This window comes from Muscardinus avellanarius (genome assembly GCF_963383645.1).
Source record: "Muscardinus avellanarius genome assembly, chromosome: 1".
Classification (NCBI taxonomy): domain Eukaryota; kingdom Metazoa; phylum Chordata; class Mammalia; order Rodentia; family Gliridae; genus Muscardinus; species Muscardinus avellanarius.
The window spans coordinates 102,692,170-102,710,186 of record NC_137786.1 but is presented as its reverse complement, the minus strand read 5'-3'; the positions used below and the strand labels follow the sequence as shown (position 1 = coordinate 102,710,186).

Sequence of the window (18,017 nt, the reverse complement as noted above, 5' to 3'; positions counted from 1 at the left end):
ATTGAAATGTTATCTTTAGGATAGATTTTTTTCTGAAAAATAAATATATAAATATATGATAGTTTCACCTAAAAAAACAGAAAAAAAATATGCTCTGGTAAGAAAGAAAGCAAAAAGAAATATTGAAATGTTATCTTTAAATCATCAAAAGCTTGGTATCAGACAAATGAAACTGTTATGTGAGATTATCATTTTTAATTTTGGATAAATTGCTATAATACTAGATGTCAACCACTAAGCCAAGCATGGGAAGGAGGGATGGGGAGAGAATGGGGTGGGGATCGGGTGGGGGCTGACTGGGCGATGTGTGCATGTATGTCTACAAAAGTTTGTATCCCACTATGATGTATGAATACAGTGCACCAATAAAATAAAATTTAAAAAAAGAATAAAAAATAGGGCTGGGGTGTAGCTCGAAGGTAGAATGCCCCTGGGTTCTATCCCCGGTACCACACACAAAAAAAAATCCTTCAATGTAAAAAATCTTAATGCCCATCTAAATTATGGTGTGGTAAACAATCATTAAGATAATCATAAGGTTTTCAAGCAAAACAAAAAGGATTCACCTATATATTATATAGGTTGTGCTCAATTTCAAAGCTCTTACTATACTTGAACAGAGAAAAGATTAACTGATGAAACTGCTATGTTACAGTGAATAAAAGAATGTCTCTGGATTCTGAAAGACATGCATTTGAATATCTCCATCTGTACTAGTTGAATGGTTCTGGATAGGATACATAAATACCTCAGCTTCCTTATCTCACCTTTAAAATTTGGACAGCCACGTGTATAGTACTTTAATGGTACTGAAAATTGAACCCAGGGACATTCTACCTCTGAGCTATTGAACCCAGGGACATTCTACTTACCTTTGAGCTATATCTCTGGCCCAGTTTTATATTTTATTTTGAAACAGAATCGATAAGTTGCTGAGACTGGCCTCGAACCTGTGGTCCTTCTATCTAAGCAGCCCAAATACTGAGATTACAGGCCTGTGCCATTATGCCCAGAATATTTATAACTATTTTATGAATTATAAGAATTAAGTATAAGCAAGTGTAGTGGCAAATGCCTGTAATTCCAGTATTTAGAAGTCTGATACAGAAGAATTATAAGTTTAAGAGCAGCCTCAGAACTTCTATACTAAGACTCTCAGCAATTTAGTAAGATCCCGTTTCAAAATAAAACAGAGCTGGGGCCAGGTGTGTAAATACTGTAATCCCAGTATTTGAAAGTCTAAGACAGGAGGATTTTAGGTTCAAAGCCATCTTCAGCAACTCAGAAAGACCTGTTTTCAAATTTAAAAAATAAAAACAGGGCTGGAAGTATAGCTTGTAGGCATATTCCTTGGGTTCAATCTCCAGTAGAAAGAGAGAGGAAGAGAGCGAGACAGAGACAGCACAAGTGCTAGCAAGTGCTGGTGGTGCAGCTCAGATACAGAATGGCTTTGAGTTCAAACTCCAATACCAAAAAAAACCTTTAAATTAAGTAATGTATCTTAAGCCCTTCACACCATGTCCAATCAATAGAAATAGTTCATACAATGGTGGCTTACTATATATACTACCCAATATTTGATCTTGTCCTATAGCTATAGATGAAGACATTCCAGCATCACGTATTAGGACACTAGGTGATAGTTATCCTTTTCTGAAGATTTTCCTAATGCTCATTTTCAAATCAATCATCCTCTTAAAATTCATCTTTCAAGGTAGAAAATAGCCACTAACATCTCAAAACTTCTATAACAAAGATTTTATAACATAGTTATAACATAGTTCTCCCATATATAAATATTTACCTTCTACAAGTAGAATTAAAGGGTATCTTAATTATAATTAGAGCCCAAAGAACAAAGTAAACATTCACATTATTTGTTACACATCCTTACAATTTTAAATATAAGTTCTCTGAAGCCAGGTGTGATGGCACATCCTTGCAATCTAAGTATTTGGGAAGCTGAGACAGGAGTTTCTCAAGATCAAAGCCAGCCTCAACAACTTAGTGAGTCTCTCAAAAACTTAGCAAAACCCTTTTTATAAACAAATAATAAAACATGTCTGGGGATGTACCCTGGATGTAAAAGGTCCCTAGGTACCATTCCCAGGAGTACACATACACACAAAAAGTTCTCTAAAATTCTGTGTGTGTGTGTGTCTGTGTGTGTGTGTGTGTGTGTGTGTGTGTGTGTGTGTGTGTACTGAGCATGGAACTCAAGAAGCACCTCTGAGCTACACCCCCAGCTCTATTTTTAATTTTTAATTTTGAACAGGGTCTCACTAAATTGCAAAAGGCCTCACTAAACAGCTGAGGCTGGCCAAGAACCTTTGATCCTCCTGTCTCAGCCTCCCAAGTACTGAGATTACAAGCATACACCACCGCACCCAGCTCTGGGATTCCTTTAAACAATTCACATGAAGAAGGTATTGAGTGAATTTTTTGTGGTGCTAGGGATCAACCCAAGACTTTGTATATGAAAAGCAAGGGCTCTACCACTGAGTTACATCCGCAGCCCAAAATAAAACAAATTTATATCAAAACTATCTAGCATATACTATGCTAAATTTTGAAGTTAATCGACTTCAAGTGGAAGAGCTTTTATTGATATTTCATGGCTCTTATGACTAAGTTACTCAATGTAATATCATTCTAAAGACTATGCAGCTTGGTAAACACAGACAAGCACTTTATTATACATGAAAAGACTTTCTTTAACTCAAAGCACAAAGAAGTGTGCTTCTTTCATATCTTAATATATTTCCAAAAAACCTCAGGGCAGATACAAAGTATATGTTAAAAGTTTGTTTATGCTCAAAAGAATCTTCCAAGCAGAAAAAGACAATAAACTAGAGGAATGCACCAACGAATTCAATAGGCAATTAAGTACAACTGCCATCATGTTAGGAAATAGAAATCTATCTGAAACAGTTGAAGAATGAACAAAATGAAATCAGTAAGGGATTAGAGACCAAGAAAAGTAAAATGACCTCCAAAGGCTAAGCTAAAACTACATCCAATGCAACCACCATCTCAAAAAAGCATTCCAGTGGTTATAAAGAAACAAAAATGCATATGATGAAACTGCCTTAACGATGGTCATCTCCATTAGCAACAGATACTTTAGAGTACAGCAAGTTAAGAAATTAAACATGATATAACTCAAATAATGAAATTATTATCGTGGCCATTCTGAATACATTAAGATAATAGAGTGGAGAATACAAAATAGATTAAAAATAGAAAGAATATTGCTGCTACATTGAGAAGTAGATTAGAGCCTTGCCCACAGTCCCATCATGAGCCTTTCCATCACACTTGGCAGAATTAATTTTTCTACCTTAGAACTCGATCACATTCCGTTTCCTTGTTATTATTTGACAATAGAATATTTTAGATGAGTGAAATTAAAAATTATGTAAATGGTTAGACTTTCAGAATGTTAAGCAATCCATTTCAATAAAAAACCGAAGACAAACAAGCAAAATTATGTTTACAATACTAAATATGTTAGTGACGGTAACGACCACGAATGCATGCTTGTATTACTGTACTCACATTATCGATTATCTCCGGTTGGACTCCACAATCTTCAGCACCCGAAACAGGAGGAACACTAGGACTGAAGGCCATGAGGTCGGCCTTGGGCGGGCCCTCTCCCGAGCACACCCTCTGCCTCCTCTGCTGCGAGGACGACCAGCTGCCCGCGGCGCTCGAGCTCACCAGCACGGGCTGCGCCGGCCCGCACGCGCCCTCGCCCGGCGCCGCCAACGCCGCCGCCGCCGCCGCCGCCGCCGCCGAGCAGCGCAGCGCCGTGTACAGCAGCAGCGTGAGCACCAGCAGGCTGCACACGGCGCAGATGGCCACGATCAGGTACACGTTGACGTCCAGCAGCGCCGCCGCGCCGCCCGCCGCGCCCGCCGCCGCCCGCGACGCCGCCGCCGGCGCCTGGCCGCTCTCCACCAGCGACAGCAGCACGGTGGCCGTGGCCGTGAGCGCCGGCTCGCCGTGGTCCTTCACCAGCACCAGCAGGCGCTGGCGCGGCGCGTCCGCCTCGTCCAGCGCGCGCGTCGTGCTCACCTCGCCCGTGTACAGCCCCACGCGGAACGGGCCGCCCGCCGCCGCCAGCAGCTCGTACGACAGCCACGCGTTGTAGCCCGAGTCCGCGTCCACCGCGCGCACCTTCGCCACCACGTGGCCCGCGCCCGCCGCCCGCGGCACCAGCTCGCCCCGCGCGCCGCCCGCCGCGCCCGCCCCGGGCGCCAGCAGCGCGGGCGCGTTGTCGTTCTCGTCCACCACGAACACCTGCAGCGTCGCCGTGCTGCCCAGCGCCGGCGCGCCCGCGTCGCGCGCGCTCACCTCGAAGCGCAGCAGCTCCAGCTCCTCGCGGTCCAGCGGCTGCAGCGCCGACACGCGGCCGCTCTGCGCGTGCACCGACACGTAGCTCGACAGCGCGCGCGCGCCCACGCGCCGCTCCACCAGCGCGTACGACACGCGCGCGTTCTCCCGCGCGTCCGCGTCGCGCGCCGACACCGTCACCAGGTGGCAGCCCGGCGCGTTGTTCTCCCTCACGAACACCGTGTACTCGGCCTGCGAGAACGCGGGCGCGTTGTCGTTCACGTCGGCCACCTCCACCGACACGCTGGCCGACGCGCGCAGCGGGGGCGAGCCGCCGTCGCGCGCGCTCACCACCACCACGTAGGCCGCCGTGGCCTCGCGGTCCAGCCCGCTGTCCAGCACCAGCGAGTAGTAGTTCCTGAAGGTGGACACCAGCTTGAAGGGCTCCGGGGGCGCCAGCGAGCAGCTCACCTGGCCGTTGGCGCCGGAGTCGCGGTCCGACACGCTGATCAGGGCGATCACCGTGCCCGGGGGCGCGTCCTCACGTACTGGGAGGGACAGGGAAGTGACAATTACCTCAGGTGAGTTATCATTTTCATCTAGGATTTCTACTATGACAGTGCAGTGACCGACCATAGGTGGAGATCCTCTATCTGTTACATCGACGTGAATTTCATAAGTGTTACTTTCTTCAAAGTCAATAGCATCATTTACTTTTATTTCTCCTGTCCTTTCATTTATTAGAAATTTTTGTCTTATGATAGGTGGAACCAAAGAGCTAAAGGAATACACCATTTCCTTGTTTATCCCTTCGTCCGTGTCAGAAGCGTTTAGCCATATTACTAATGTTTGGTTCGCTTGGTTTTCATTCATCTTCACTTCATAAACGGATCTCTCGAATACAGGGGCATTATCGTTGGCATCTAACACCAGGATCAACAGAGCCACAGAACCGGTAAATTCAGGCTTGCCTCCATCCGTTGCCGTCAGTAACAACTTAAGCTGAGGGTTCTCTTCACGATCTAGCAGTTTTCTCAGAACAAGCACTGGGAATTTGCCTTTGTCTTTTTTACTTATAATATCCAGAATGAAATATTCATTTGAACTAAGTTTGTAAGTAAGCATTGCGTTTTCACCAACATCGGCATCGGATGCCCCTTCCAGCGGAAATCGAGAATCCAGCAGTCTAGACTCGGGTATTGAGATCTTTTGTTCTGTTACAGAGAACACGGGCGGGTTGTCGTTAATATCCTTCACCTCCACCTCCACGTGGAAGACCTGCAGCGGCCTGTCCACGATCACCTCCAGGTGGATGCTGCACTCCGCGCTCCGCCCGCACAGCTCCTCCCGGTCGATCCGAGCGTTCACAAACAAAATGCCATTCTGCAGATTTACCTCCAGAAGGTCCCCGCGCTCCCGGGACGCCACCCGGAACAGGCGCGGCACCAGCTCCGCTAGCTCCAGCCCCAGGTCCTGCGCGATGCGGCCCACGAAGGTGCCGTGTTTGGCCTCCTCCGGGATGGAGTAGTGCAGCTGGCCGCTCCCTGCCTCCCAGGCTGCCAGGAGCAGGAGCCAGAGCAGCAAACACCGGGTTCCCGGAAGGCGCGATTTGGAAACCAGTATCATACCTTTCTCTTGTTTTACAAGTCGATAAATACTCTGAATGGAACCCACACACGCGTTGATATTTCCCGGTCGGTTTCTTTCTTCCATTTTTCATCGAAATATCCGAGATCTCGGAATATAGCTACTTCCTAGTCCTGGAAAAACAGTGGGCTATGCCTTTATTCTAAAAAGCTGTATATTCTGCGGACGACAGCGACATCCGGTGGCTTAATGTGTAAGTACAATTCCATAAGTTTAACAAACTTTTCTTTCTTTCATATCTTTTGGTTCTCTGTATGTATTTTTATCTATATAGGCTCTTTATCAAAGCCTCATAGTATGTCCTTGTATATAATAATAATTACAGCTTATTCAGCGTGCAAAATTTTCTTCAATCTAGTACCCAAGAAAAGCCGCTCCTTTTCTAACTATGATTATTGTCAGCTAAATTTCAAAATGTTCTTAATACTTGCCTACTAGGATTTTATTGGATGGCAGATACAGGTCTCTTCAAGTTAAGGTATTTAGTTCACTACTTCTTGTCATTATTTTGAGATTTATTAAGCTTTATTTCACACTAATATCAAGCACCAATTATTCATCAGGTATTTACAACTCCTAAATAAATATCAGTCGCCCCTAGAATGTCGAGATTACTGGCTTCAACATCAGGCATTTCTCCGTTTAGTTTATTATGATCCTACTAACTGGTCATTTGACTTTAGTTTTCTAGCCACTCGATATTTGCATGTTTCAGTTTCCACACTCATAAAATAGTATTGAGATGGTGGTAGTGTGAATTATGGTATATGAAGTGCCTAGCATAATACTTTAAGGAGAATGTGTTCTTCATGAATGGAGATTATTTTCAGGGTTCAATTTGGTCAAATTTCTTTTCATGATGCTCAAGACCAAATTGTCTCCTTGGGGAAAAAATGTGAACCAAAGAATATCATCACTCTACAATGCTGTCATTCTTTTTATTTTTTAAAGGTGTGAAACTTTTTATTTTACTTTATAAAATTTTAATTTTTACTTTTTATTGGTGCATTGTAGTCACACATCTTATTTTTAAAATTTTTATTGGTGCATTGTAGTCATACACCTTAATGGGATATAAGATGGTGGAGACATACATGCACATATCACCCAATTAGCCCTTACCCAATTCCCACCCCAATCCGTTCCCCTCCTTCCTTCTCATGCTTGGCCTAGTGATTGACTTTGACATGTTTGTTAAAGTATATCATGTAAAGGATTTCCCTCTTTCCCCCTCCCATCTTCTCAGGTTGTCTTATTTGCTCATCTATAGAATCCCCTTCTTCATCTAGAGTTCTTCCTATGACCAATTTAATTTCTCCCTAGCTTTCACATATTAGGAAGAGCATCCTATTTCTTATTTTTTATGACTGACTAATCTCACTTAGCATAATGTCCTCTAGTTCTATTCAATTCCCTGTAAATGATGTAATTGGTAGTCAGACATCTTAATGGAGTACAATATGGTAGAGGCATACATGACCATATCACTCATGTATCCCCTCTCCTCCCACCCCATTCTCTCCCCCTCCCTCATTTTCATGGTGGGCTTAGTGATTGACTTTGATATGTTTGTGAATGTACATCATGTACATTAGAAATTTCCCTCTTCCACCCTCCCATCCCCCTCAGGTCGCTTTATTTGCTCATCTATGGCTTCTTTTTCATCATAGTTCCTCCTATGACCCATTTTCACCCTAGCTTCTGTATAATAGAGAGAGCCTTCAACTTTTTACTTTTCGTGACTGATGAATCTCACTTAGCCCAATGATCTGTGGTTACATTCATTTCCCTTCAAATGACATATTCTTACTTTATCACATGCTGATAAGGATGGTTCTTGTCTTTAAGAAAACAGAAAAGGACCTATGTTGAGAAATCAGTTATTGAGAAGTTTCATTGTATGATATCTTACAGGAACAAAAAGAATCTTAATTATGATTTCAAAGAAGGTAATTCACAAATTACCTTAAATTCTACTTTTAGAGACAATTGCTTTTCTCATTATTTTTAAGCTTTTTAAATACCAAAAGAGCCAGATGTGGTGGCCCACAGTTGTAATCCCAATACTTGGGAGGCTGAGACAGGAGGATCTCAGGCTCACAGCCAGCCACAGCTACTTAGTGAGGCCCTCTAAAACTTAATGAAACCCTGATTCAAAATAAAAAATAAAAAATAGAGCTGGGGATGTAGACTGTAGGTAGACTGCCCCTGAATTTAATCCCCAGTTCCACAAAATAAAATAAAATCCCCCAAAGACACAGTTCTAGAATTTATCTAATAGTTCTATCAATTTCAGTAAATGTTTTTAATCACTTCCTGCAGTAAAAATATATTTTCCTCTCTCAAAATCCAGGAAACAAAATTCTAATTATCCTTTTTTTTTTTGGTGGTACTGGGGTTCCTGGAAGCCCTTCTACCTCTGGGCTACACTCCCAGACTTATTTTTACATTTTTATTTGGAAACAGGGTCTCCTAAGCCAGCGCGCGTGGCTGGCTTCGAACCTGCGTGATCCTCCTGTCTCTGCCTCCCAAGTGCGGGGATTACAAGTGTGCGCCACCACGCCCGGCTTATCCATGTTGTTTTAAAATACTGATTTTTTCTTTTTGCAAAAAGTAAAATTTTTATAAAATGAAAACTTTGATCCCATCCAAAGGTTGAGTTTTAAAAATCATAATGATGTTACAATGTGTAAAATATATATTGATATGTCAATAATTTTCAACTCTGTCATTATTAAAAGTTGGAAAATGAAGCAGTAATATTTACAAATAGGAAACTTGACAGGAATGAGAGTTACTCAATTCATCATCTTATGTCCCTGTTTTCTTAAATGGTATAAATTAAAATGTAATGCAATGTTTGTTTTTTTTTTTTTTTGGTGGTACTGGGGTTCCTGGAAGCCCTTCTACTTCCGGGCTACACTCCCAGACCTATTTTTTTATATATATTTTTATTTGGAAACAGGGTCTCCTAAGCCAGCGCGCGCGGCTGGCTTCGAACCTGCGCGATCCTCCTTTCTCTGCCTCCCAAGCGCGGGGATTACAAGCGTGCGCCACCACGCCCGGCGTGCAATGTTTAATTTGAGCTACTCTCCAGAATTTAAAAATAAGTTTATAATTGATTAATTATGTCAACACAAATAGTGGTATATAGTAAACTTTATTCTACCTAATGCTCATTTTATATCAAGAAATAAGATAAATATGCCAATATGGATCTCCTACATTGAATTTAAAGTAGAAGCTAGTTGGATTACTAGTTTAATTTTTCATTTAAATAATAGAGCTAGGCATGGTGGTGCATGCTTGTAATCCCCGCGCTTGGAAGGCAGAGACAGGAGGATCGAGCAGGTTCAAAGCCAGCCGCACTGGCTTAAGAAACCCTGCTTAAAAATATATATGTGTGTGTGTGTGTGTGTGTGTGTGTGTGTGTGTGTGTGTGAGTGTATCCTGGAGGTAGAAGGGCTTCCAGGAACCCCAGTACCACTAATAATAATAATAATAATAATAATAATAATAATAATAGAAAAGTGCTTTGTCAAATATTGAACAGGACTTCTGGGTGTAAAACTTAAGTCAGATAAGAATTACTTGGGGTGCTCATTTAAAAGCAATTTTTGCCCATACCACTCATCATGGAAATTCTTCAGTCTTCAACCAGAATAGACAAGGAGGACTCCAGGTCTTGCTAATGCCATTAGCATTACTAAGGACAGGCTAAAAATAGATCCTTGTTTGCCTGGGACATGTACAATTTATGTCTGTAGTCTTCGAAATTTATTTATGGTGCCCCTTTAACTGTTAAAAGCACCTGGTATCTGGTGATAACTTATTTTTCCCTATATTGTAACAATTTGAGAAGAACTAGCATATGAAGAAGTTTTATTATCGATTTCAGCTGGTTTCGCTGACTTGACTGGAGAAATTTTATCAATATAAGTATAAAGTGTCATCTATTAGGCAAATTATTGAACTGTCTGTCATGATTTTACATCTCTATTTCAACTCCACAGCCTTTTTCAGTTCCAAACTCCCTGAATCGCAATGTTCATGCTTTCTAGCCACAAAAGATAAATTGATTATTAAGGTGGTTGTGACTTTTCTCAAATTTGTATGTGGTGACAGCCACAAATCTGAGAGAGAATAAAAGTTGATATGAAAAACTAAATTAGCAATTGTATCAATATAGTAATAATGAGTAAAATGTGTAATTATGAAAGATATAGTTAGTGCTCAAAATTATTAACACTTGGAGAATATATGAGATGGGAAGAGGGCAAATGGCATTTGTAGCACCCCTCAATTCATAACACATAAACATATAATGCCTGGGCTCTGGAGCACATGGAACTTGAAAAAAGTACAAAGACAAATATTTGAAATTATAACTTTGGATTCAACGCGTCCTGTTGGTAGACATGGGTTTGATGAGCTCAGAGACCAGTAATTTTCAAAGAAATAAAATGGAAAAACTGTATTCTACCATATCTCAAATACATGTTTTTGGTGGTATCTGAAATATCTTATTTTTTTGGTGGCACTGGGGTTCCTGGAAACCCTTCTACCTCTGGGCTACACTACCCGACCTATTTTATATTTTTATTTGGAAACAGGTCTCTTAAGCCAGCGCGGCATGATCCTCCTATCTCTGCCTCCCAAGCATGGGGATTACAGGCGTGCGCCAACATGCCCAGCATGAAACATCTTATTTTAAATACATTTATTTGCCAATTTCTAATTTTTATTGTGGCTGTATTCTCAAGACTCTGATTTTGCTCATGGAGACTTTATTTAAAGAATATTTTGTAAAATTCCTGAAATATAAAATAAAATAGCATAAAGAAAAAGAGACATATAAACCAATCAGAGAAAGTACAAGAGATGTTTAAAAATACAAATGAAAAGTAGAGCATCAACTATAGATAGTGTAGGGAGAATCACCAATTGGAAGTCAAAAACTACAGCTTAGAGCCGGGTGTGGTAGCTCACGCTTGTAACCCCTGCACTTCGGAGATCACAGGGGGATCACAGAGGTTCAAAGCCAGCCTCAGCTATTTAGTGAGGCTCTCAGAACTTAGTAAGACCTTGTTTCCAGATAAAGTATAAAATAGGTCTGGAAGTATAGCCCAGAAGTAGATGGCCTCTGGGTTCTACCCCTAATACCACCCAGAAAAACTACAGCTCAGGAAAGTTAAGTATGTGGTGACATTAAAGTTGAATAATCTCACATCCAGATTCCTGTATTGTAAATAAGTGAGAGAAAAGTAAATGCTCATCTAAATTAGTAGAGACTATTTTTAAGATCTGGAATATATATTTCAAGAGAAATCTAAGAATCAAATCTTACATTCCAGCCAGGTGTGATGGCACATGCTTGTAATCCCAGCATTTGGGAGGTTGAGACTGGAGGATCACGGTTCGTGGACAGCCTCAGCTACTTAGGGAGGCCCTCTGCAACTTAGTGAGACCCTGTTTCAAAATAAAGAATAAAATAGGGCAGGGGGTGTAGCTTGGAGGTCAAATGCCCCTGGGCTCCATCCCCAGACTTGCAAAAAACAACAAAAAATCTTACATTTCAAAATTTTATCACTAAACTGAGAAAATTTCAACAAAAATAATGCTTTTTCAAATAAAGTACCTGTCAGAAAGTATTTTCTCTAACACAAAAAATAAATGGAATTACATATGGATAAAAAGAACTTACCTCAAAATTATAAAGGCTATATAAAACCAACATGAAACTTAATGGGGGAAAACTAAAATAATTTCTTCTAAAATTAGTAAAAAGACAAGGATGTCCACTCCCACCACTCCTATTCAAAACAGTATTTGAAATTTTGCCCAGAGCAATTGGAAAAAAGAAACAAAAGAGATGTAAATAGGAAAAGATGAAGTCACATTATCACTGTTTGAAGATAATATGATCCTGTATATAAAAAATCCAAAAGCTTCACTGGAAGACTTCCAGAGCTAATACATTTAGCAAAGTAGCAAGATACAAAACCAACATACAGAAAGTAATAGCTTTTTTAAATATCAATAATGAATCCACTTAAAAAGAAATCAGAAAAATCATTTCAGTCAGAAGTGTCAAAATAAAACACCTAGATATAATCTAATCGAAGATGTTAAAGACCTCTATAATGAAAATTATAGGTTATTGAAGAAATAAATTGAAGAAGATACTAGAAGATCTCCCATGTTCATGGATAGGCAGAATTAATATGGCTAAAATAAATATATTAGCCGGGCATGGTGCCACACGCTTGTAATCCCTGTGCTTGGAATGGTGAAACAGAAGGATCACATGTTCAAGTCCAGCCTCAGGAACTTAGTGAGACTTTGTTTCAACATAAAAAATAAAATTGAAGCTAAGCATGGTAGCACACACTTGTAGTCCCAGTACTTGGGAGGCTGAGACAGGAGGATCACGGTTCTGGCTATCCTCAGCTATTTAGTGAGGCCCTCCACAACTTAGTGAGACCCTGTTTCAAAATGAAGAAGAAAAATGGGGCTGGAGATAGAGATCAAAGGTAGAATGCCCCTGAGTTAAATCTCCAGTACCATGCAAAAAATAAAATAAAATTGAGCTGGGTGCATAGCTCATAGGTAGAATGCCCCTAGGCTCAATTCCCACTAACACACACTAACACACACACACTGAACACATTACCTAAAGCAATCTACAGATTTAATGAAATCCCCTTCAAAATACCTATGTTACTCTTCACAGGACTAGGGGGGAAAGTTCTTTAGAAGAAGAAAAGACCCAAGCAAGTAAAAGAAGTTATTTTTAAAATGCTGAAAACATCATAATGCTCAATTCCAAATTATATAACACAACTATAGTAACAAAATAGTATGGTATTGGTATAAACACAGATATATAGACCAATGGAGAAAAAATAGAAGACACAGAGACAAACCCACATAGATATTGTCATCTAATCTTTGACAAAGGCACCAGAACATGTTGCAGAAAAGACAGCATTTTCAACAAATGGGCCTGGGTAAAACAGATACCGATATGCATGAGAAAAAACTAGACCCCTCTCACCCTGCAAAAAAGTCAATTCAAAATAGGTCAAATACCTAGAAATTAGATTAGAAAAATTGGCAACTGCTAAAAGGAAACATAGGGTCAACATTCCAACATACAGGTACAGGCAATGATATCCTCAGTAGGACCCCTAAAGCTCAGAAAATAATACCAAGAATTAATAAACTGGGCAGTCTCAAATTAAAAAGCTTCTGCACAACAGACAAAACAATTAAGATCATAAAGGAACAGTATACAGAATGGAACAAAATGTTTGCCAATCACTTTTCCAATGAAGGATTAATATCCAGAATATATAAGGAACTCAAAAGACTTAACATGAAAAGAATAGCCCAATCAGTAAACAGTCAAATGATCTAGCCAGACACTTCTCAGAAGAAAAAAGAAATGCCCAACAAATACAGGAAAAAAGTTCAACATCTTTAACTATCATAAAATTGAAATCAAAACGACACCAAAACCAGGCATGGTGGCCCACGCTTGTAATCCCAGTACTTGGGGAAATGTTAAAGGAGAATCACAGGTTTTCCACCATCCTCAGCTACTTGGTGAGGCCCTCCACAACTTACTGAGACCCTATTTCAAAATAAAGAATAAAAATTAGGGTCAAGAGTGTATCTCAGAGGTAGAATGACCCTGGGTTGAATCCCCAGTACAAAAAAAAAAACTACAATGATATTTGACCTCACTCCAGTTAGAATGGCAGTCTTCAGGAATGAAAATAATAAATGCTGCCAAGTATATAGGAAAATATAAATAGTTACATGCTGTTGGTGTGATTGTAAATTAATACAACTACTATGGAGATCAATCTGGAGGGTCCTCAGAATAGGAATGAAATCGTCAAATGATCCATCGATACCACTCCTCTCTATTTACCTAAAAGAATTAAGTCAGCATACTACAGTGCTACATGAATACAAACATTTATAGCAGCACAATTGACAATAGCTAAATTATGAAGTCAAACTAAGTGTCAATCAACAAAGGAATGGATAAAAAAAGTTGTACATACACACAATGGAGTTTTATTCAGCCATAAAGATTGAAATTATGTAATCTGTGAGGAAATGAATGGAATCTGAGAGCATCATGTTAAGTAAATAAGCCAGACTCAGGAAATCACAGGTCTTATGTTTTTTCTCAAATGTAGAAGCTAAAGAGCAAAAGGAAAAAAAGAAAAGTTTGTGAAAATAGAAGGGAGACAGGAGAGTAAAATAAGGGGGAAGAAGAAAGGGAAAACAGAGGTACAGGGCAAAGAAACTGACCAAATTATGTTATATGCATGTACTTTTATGTAAAAGGAATTCCACTATTTATAATATTATAATGTAACAAAAAATAGAAAAGAGAATCAATATTACAAAATAAAATCTTAAAATATAGAAAAGAATATCGACATTTTTCTAATGTACATAGACATTAGTGAACATACTTTATACAAATTGAAATAAAGGGTTATATTTTTGACAGGTTGGACAGAAGGAGACTCCTCAGTAGAAAAATTATTTCTATTGCTTTGAGAAAATAATTATAGAAGGAATAAATACTGAGTGCTGAACGACAATCTCAAGGGTCTCAGTCCAGAGAAAATAGACAAAAAAGGCAAGCAAGTGCTTATTATAAATACTAGAATTAGACCCAGCTACAACATGAAATTTAAAATGACAGTGGCATGGATGTTTACAAAAGAATGACAACTACACTGGAAATTGCCTCTAATAGTTCTCAAATTAAATGGAAACTAAGCAATAGCAATAAATGTATTTAATAGTTTTTGATGATTGTTTAAAATGACATTCGAAAAGCTGGTTGACATATGTGTGTGTGTGTGTGTGTGTGTGTGTGTGTGTGTGTGTGTGTGTTGTGGGTATTGAACCCAGAGACATCCTACCTCCAAGTTATATCCCCAGCCCGATTTTCTTTATTTGGAAACAAGGTCTCTCGCACTACAGTGCTGAAAGCCTACTTTGCCTTTACTAAGGCTGGCTTTCAACCTACACTCCACCTGTCTCAGCCTCCCAACTACTGGGATTGTGGGCCTGCACCATCTTGTCAGGCTTGATATGTTGAATCTTTTGTGTGGTGTGCCTGGTGCTGGGGGTGGAACCCAGGGGCTTATGTACCTCCAGGCTATACTCCCAGACCTATTTTATACTTTATTTGGAAAGACGGTCTCACTAAATTACTGAGTCTCACTAAGTAGCTGAGGCTGGCTTCGAACCAGTGAGATCCTGCCGTCTCAGTCTCCCAAGCGCTAAGATACAAGCATGCACCGCCACGCCTGGCCTGTTGAATCTTAATAAAAACAAAAAAACCAAACTCAAACTTACATTACCGGTAAGATCCGAGTTTTCTTCCGGGTGCCAATTTCTTTCCGACGCGTTCAATCCTGGAGACAATCCGGGGCTGAAGGCCATGAGGTCGGCCTTGGGCGGGCCCTCTCCCGAGCACACCCTCTGCCTCCTCTGCTGCGAGGACGACCAGCTGCCCGCGGCGCTCGAGCTCACCAGCACGGGCTGCGCCGGCCCGCACGCGCCCTCGCCCGGCGCCGCCAACGCCGCCGCCGCCGCCGCCGCCGCCGCCGAGCAGCGCAGCGCCGTGTACAGCAGCAGCGTGAGCACCAGCAGGCTGCACACGGCGCAGATGGCCACGATCAGGTACACGTTGACGTCCAGCAGCGCCGCCGCGCCGCCCGCCGCGCCCGCCGCCGCCCGCGACGCCGCCGCCGGCGCCTGGCCGCTCTCCACCAGCGACAGCAGCACGGTGGCCGTGGCCGTGAGCGCCGGCTCGCCGTGGTCCTTCACCAGCACCAGCAGGCGCTGGCGCGGCGCGTCCGCCTCGTCCAGCGCGCGCGTCGTGCTCACCTCGCCCGTGTACAGCCCCACGCGGAACGGGCCGCCCGCCGCCGCCAGCAGCTCGTACGACAGCCACGCGTTGTAGCCCGAGTCCGCGTCCACCGCGCGCACCTTCGCCACCACGTGGCCCGCGCCCGCCGCCCGCGGCACCAGCTCGCCCCGCGCGCCGCCCGCCGCGCCCGCCCCGGGCGCCAGCAGCGCGGGCGCGTTGTCGTTCTCGTCCACCACGAACACCTGCAGCGTCGCCGTGCTGCCCAGCGCCGGCGCGCCCGCGTCGCGCGCGCTCACCTCGAAGCGCAGCAGCTCCAGCTCCTCGCGGTCCAGCGGCTGCAGCGCCGACACGCGGCCGCTCTGCGCGTGCACCGACACGTAGCTCGACAGCGCGCGCGCGCCCACGCGCCGCTCCACCAGCGCGTACGACACGCGCGCGTTCTCCCGCGCGTCCGCGTCGCGCGCCGACACCGTCACCAGGTGGCAGCCCGGCGCGTTGTTCTCCCTCACGAACACCGTGTACTCGGCCTGCGAGAACGCGGGCGCGTTGTCGTTCACGTCGGCCACCTCCACCGACACGCTGGCCGACGCGCGCAGCGGGGGCGAGCCACCGTCGCGCGCGCTCACCACCACCACGTAGGCCGCCGTGGCCTCGCGGTCCAGCCCGCTGTCCAGCACCAGCGAGTAGTAGTTCCTGAAGGTGGACACCAGCTTGAAGGGCTCCGGGGGCGCCAGCGAGCAGCTCACCTGGCCGTTGGCGCCGGAGTCGCGGTCCGACACGCTGATCAGGGCGATCACCGTGCCCGGGGGCGCGTCCTCCAGGACAGGCAGGGACAAGGAAGTAATTGCAATCTCGGGCACATTATCATTTTCATCCAAAACTTTCACTAAAACGGTGCAGTGGCCCGCCATCGGGGGGTGGCCTTTGTCCGTCGCGTCAATACGGATTTTGTATAAACTTTCCTCTTCAAAATCCAAATTCCCTTGGATTACTATTTCCCCCGTGTTTGGATCTATGTTAAACTGGTCAGTAACCACCGGGGCGACGCGGTTACTAAAAGAGTATAGAATTGCCCCATTCGTTCCTTCATCCAGATCGGTAGCGTTCAGTCTAATAACTCTTGTTCCTTTGTCTGAGTTTTCGAATATTCTCACTTCGTATTCTGACTGCTGGAAAGTAGGAGCATTATCGTTCACATCCAGCACTGTGACCAGAAGCTGAACAGAGCCCGTGAGCTCGGGTTTCCCTCCATCCGTGGCAATCAGGAATAATTTATGTTCAGGAGCATCCTCTCTGTCCAAGGATTTTCTTAAAAGGAGCTCAACCTGTTTATTTTCCTCGTTCTTCGAATTCACGCTTAGCACGAAATAATCATTAGAGTTAAGCCTGTAAGTTAAAGCTGAGTTAACGCCTATGTCTGCATCCGAGGCTCCCTCTAGTGGAAACCTAGAGTCAAGAGGCCTGGTTTCTGAAACAAACAGTTTTTGTTCCTCTACAGGAAACACTGGGGGGTTGTCGTTAATATCCTTCACCTCCACCTCCACGTGGAAGACCTGCAGCGGCCTGTCCACGATCACCTCCAGGTGGATGCTGCACTCCGCGCTCCGCCCGCACAGCTCCTCCCGGTCGATCCGAGCGTTCACAAACAAAATGCCATTCTGCAGATTTACCTCCAGAAGGTCCCCGCGCTCCCGGGACGCCACCCGGAACAGGCGCGGCACCAGCTCCGCCAGCTCCAGCCCCAGGTCCTGCGCGATGCGGCCCACGAAGGTGCCGTGTTTGGCCTCCTCCGGGATGGAGTAGTGCAGCTGGCCGCTCCCTGCCTCCCAGGCTGCCAGGAGCAGGAGCGAGAGAAGCAGACGCCGGAATTCCGGGCTCCCTTGCCAGGAAAACACCATGTCAAGTACTAGTTTTGATCCTATCAGAAAATCTTTTCTGGATGAAAAAATAAACGGTTGTATTGTCTGGAGTCTTTTAATCCAATGGGCTGCATCGGCGATTGTTCTGCTTATAGAGACAGATCTGTGACAGGAAGGTCTTTGGATCTTGGATAGACAGAACTTGACAGACAGCGACATCAAGTGGCTCCGTAGGGTAATGTTTACATGATTTAACTTCCCTC

At 43.5% G+C, this 18,017-nt stretch overlaps 3 protein-coding genes across 4 annotated transcripts in view; all 3 read right to left on the bottom strand.

The window, feature by feature from the left end:
• The window catches only part of LOC308274983 (protocadherin gamma-C4), a gene marked incomplete at both ends in the record, with an annotated part of 798,148 nt that overhangs the window by 719,902 nt on the left and 60,229 nt on the right, over positions 1-18,017 (bottom strand). The window lies entirely within an intron of this gene.
• Positions 3,511-6,194, bottom strand: LOC308270645 (protocadherin alpha-10-like; the record flags this gene model as incomplete). Its single annotated transcript, XM_080706654.1, is given in 4 exon segments — positions 3,511-6,054; positions 6,056-6,085; positions 6,089-6,127; positions 6,129-6,194. Coding segments are annotated over 4 exon segments (2,679 nt in total).
• On the bottom strand, positions 9,982-17,793 carry LOC308270635 (protocadherin alpha-8-like; the record flags this gene model as incomplete). The annotated part of the gene is made up of 2 exons (XM_080706643.1): positions 9,982-10,118; positions 15,375-17,793. 2 exons carry the CDS (start codon positions 17,791-17,793, stop codon positions 9,982-9,984), a joined length of 2,556 nt encoding a protein of 851 aa, XP_080562769.1.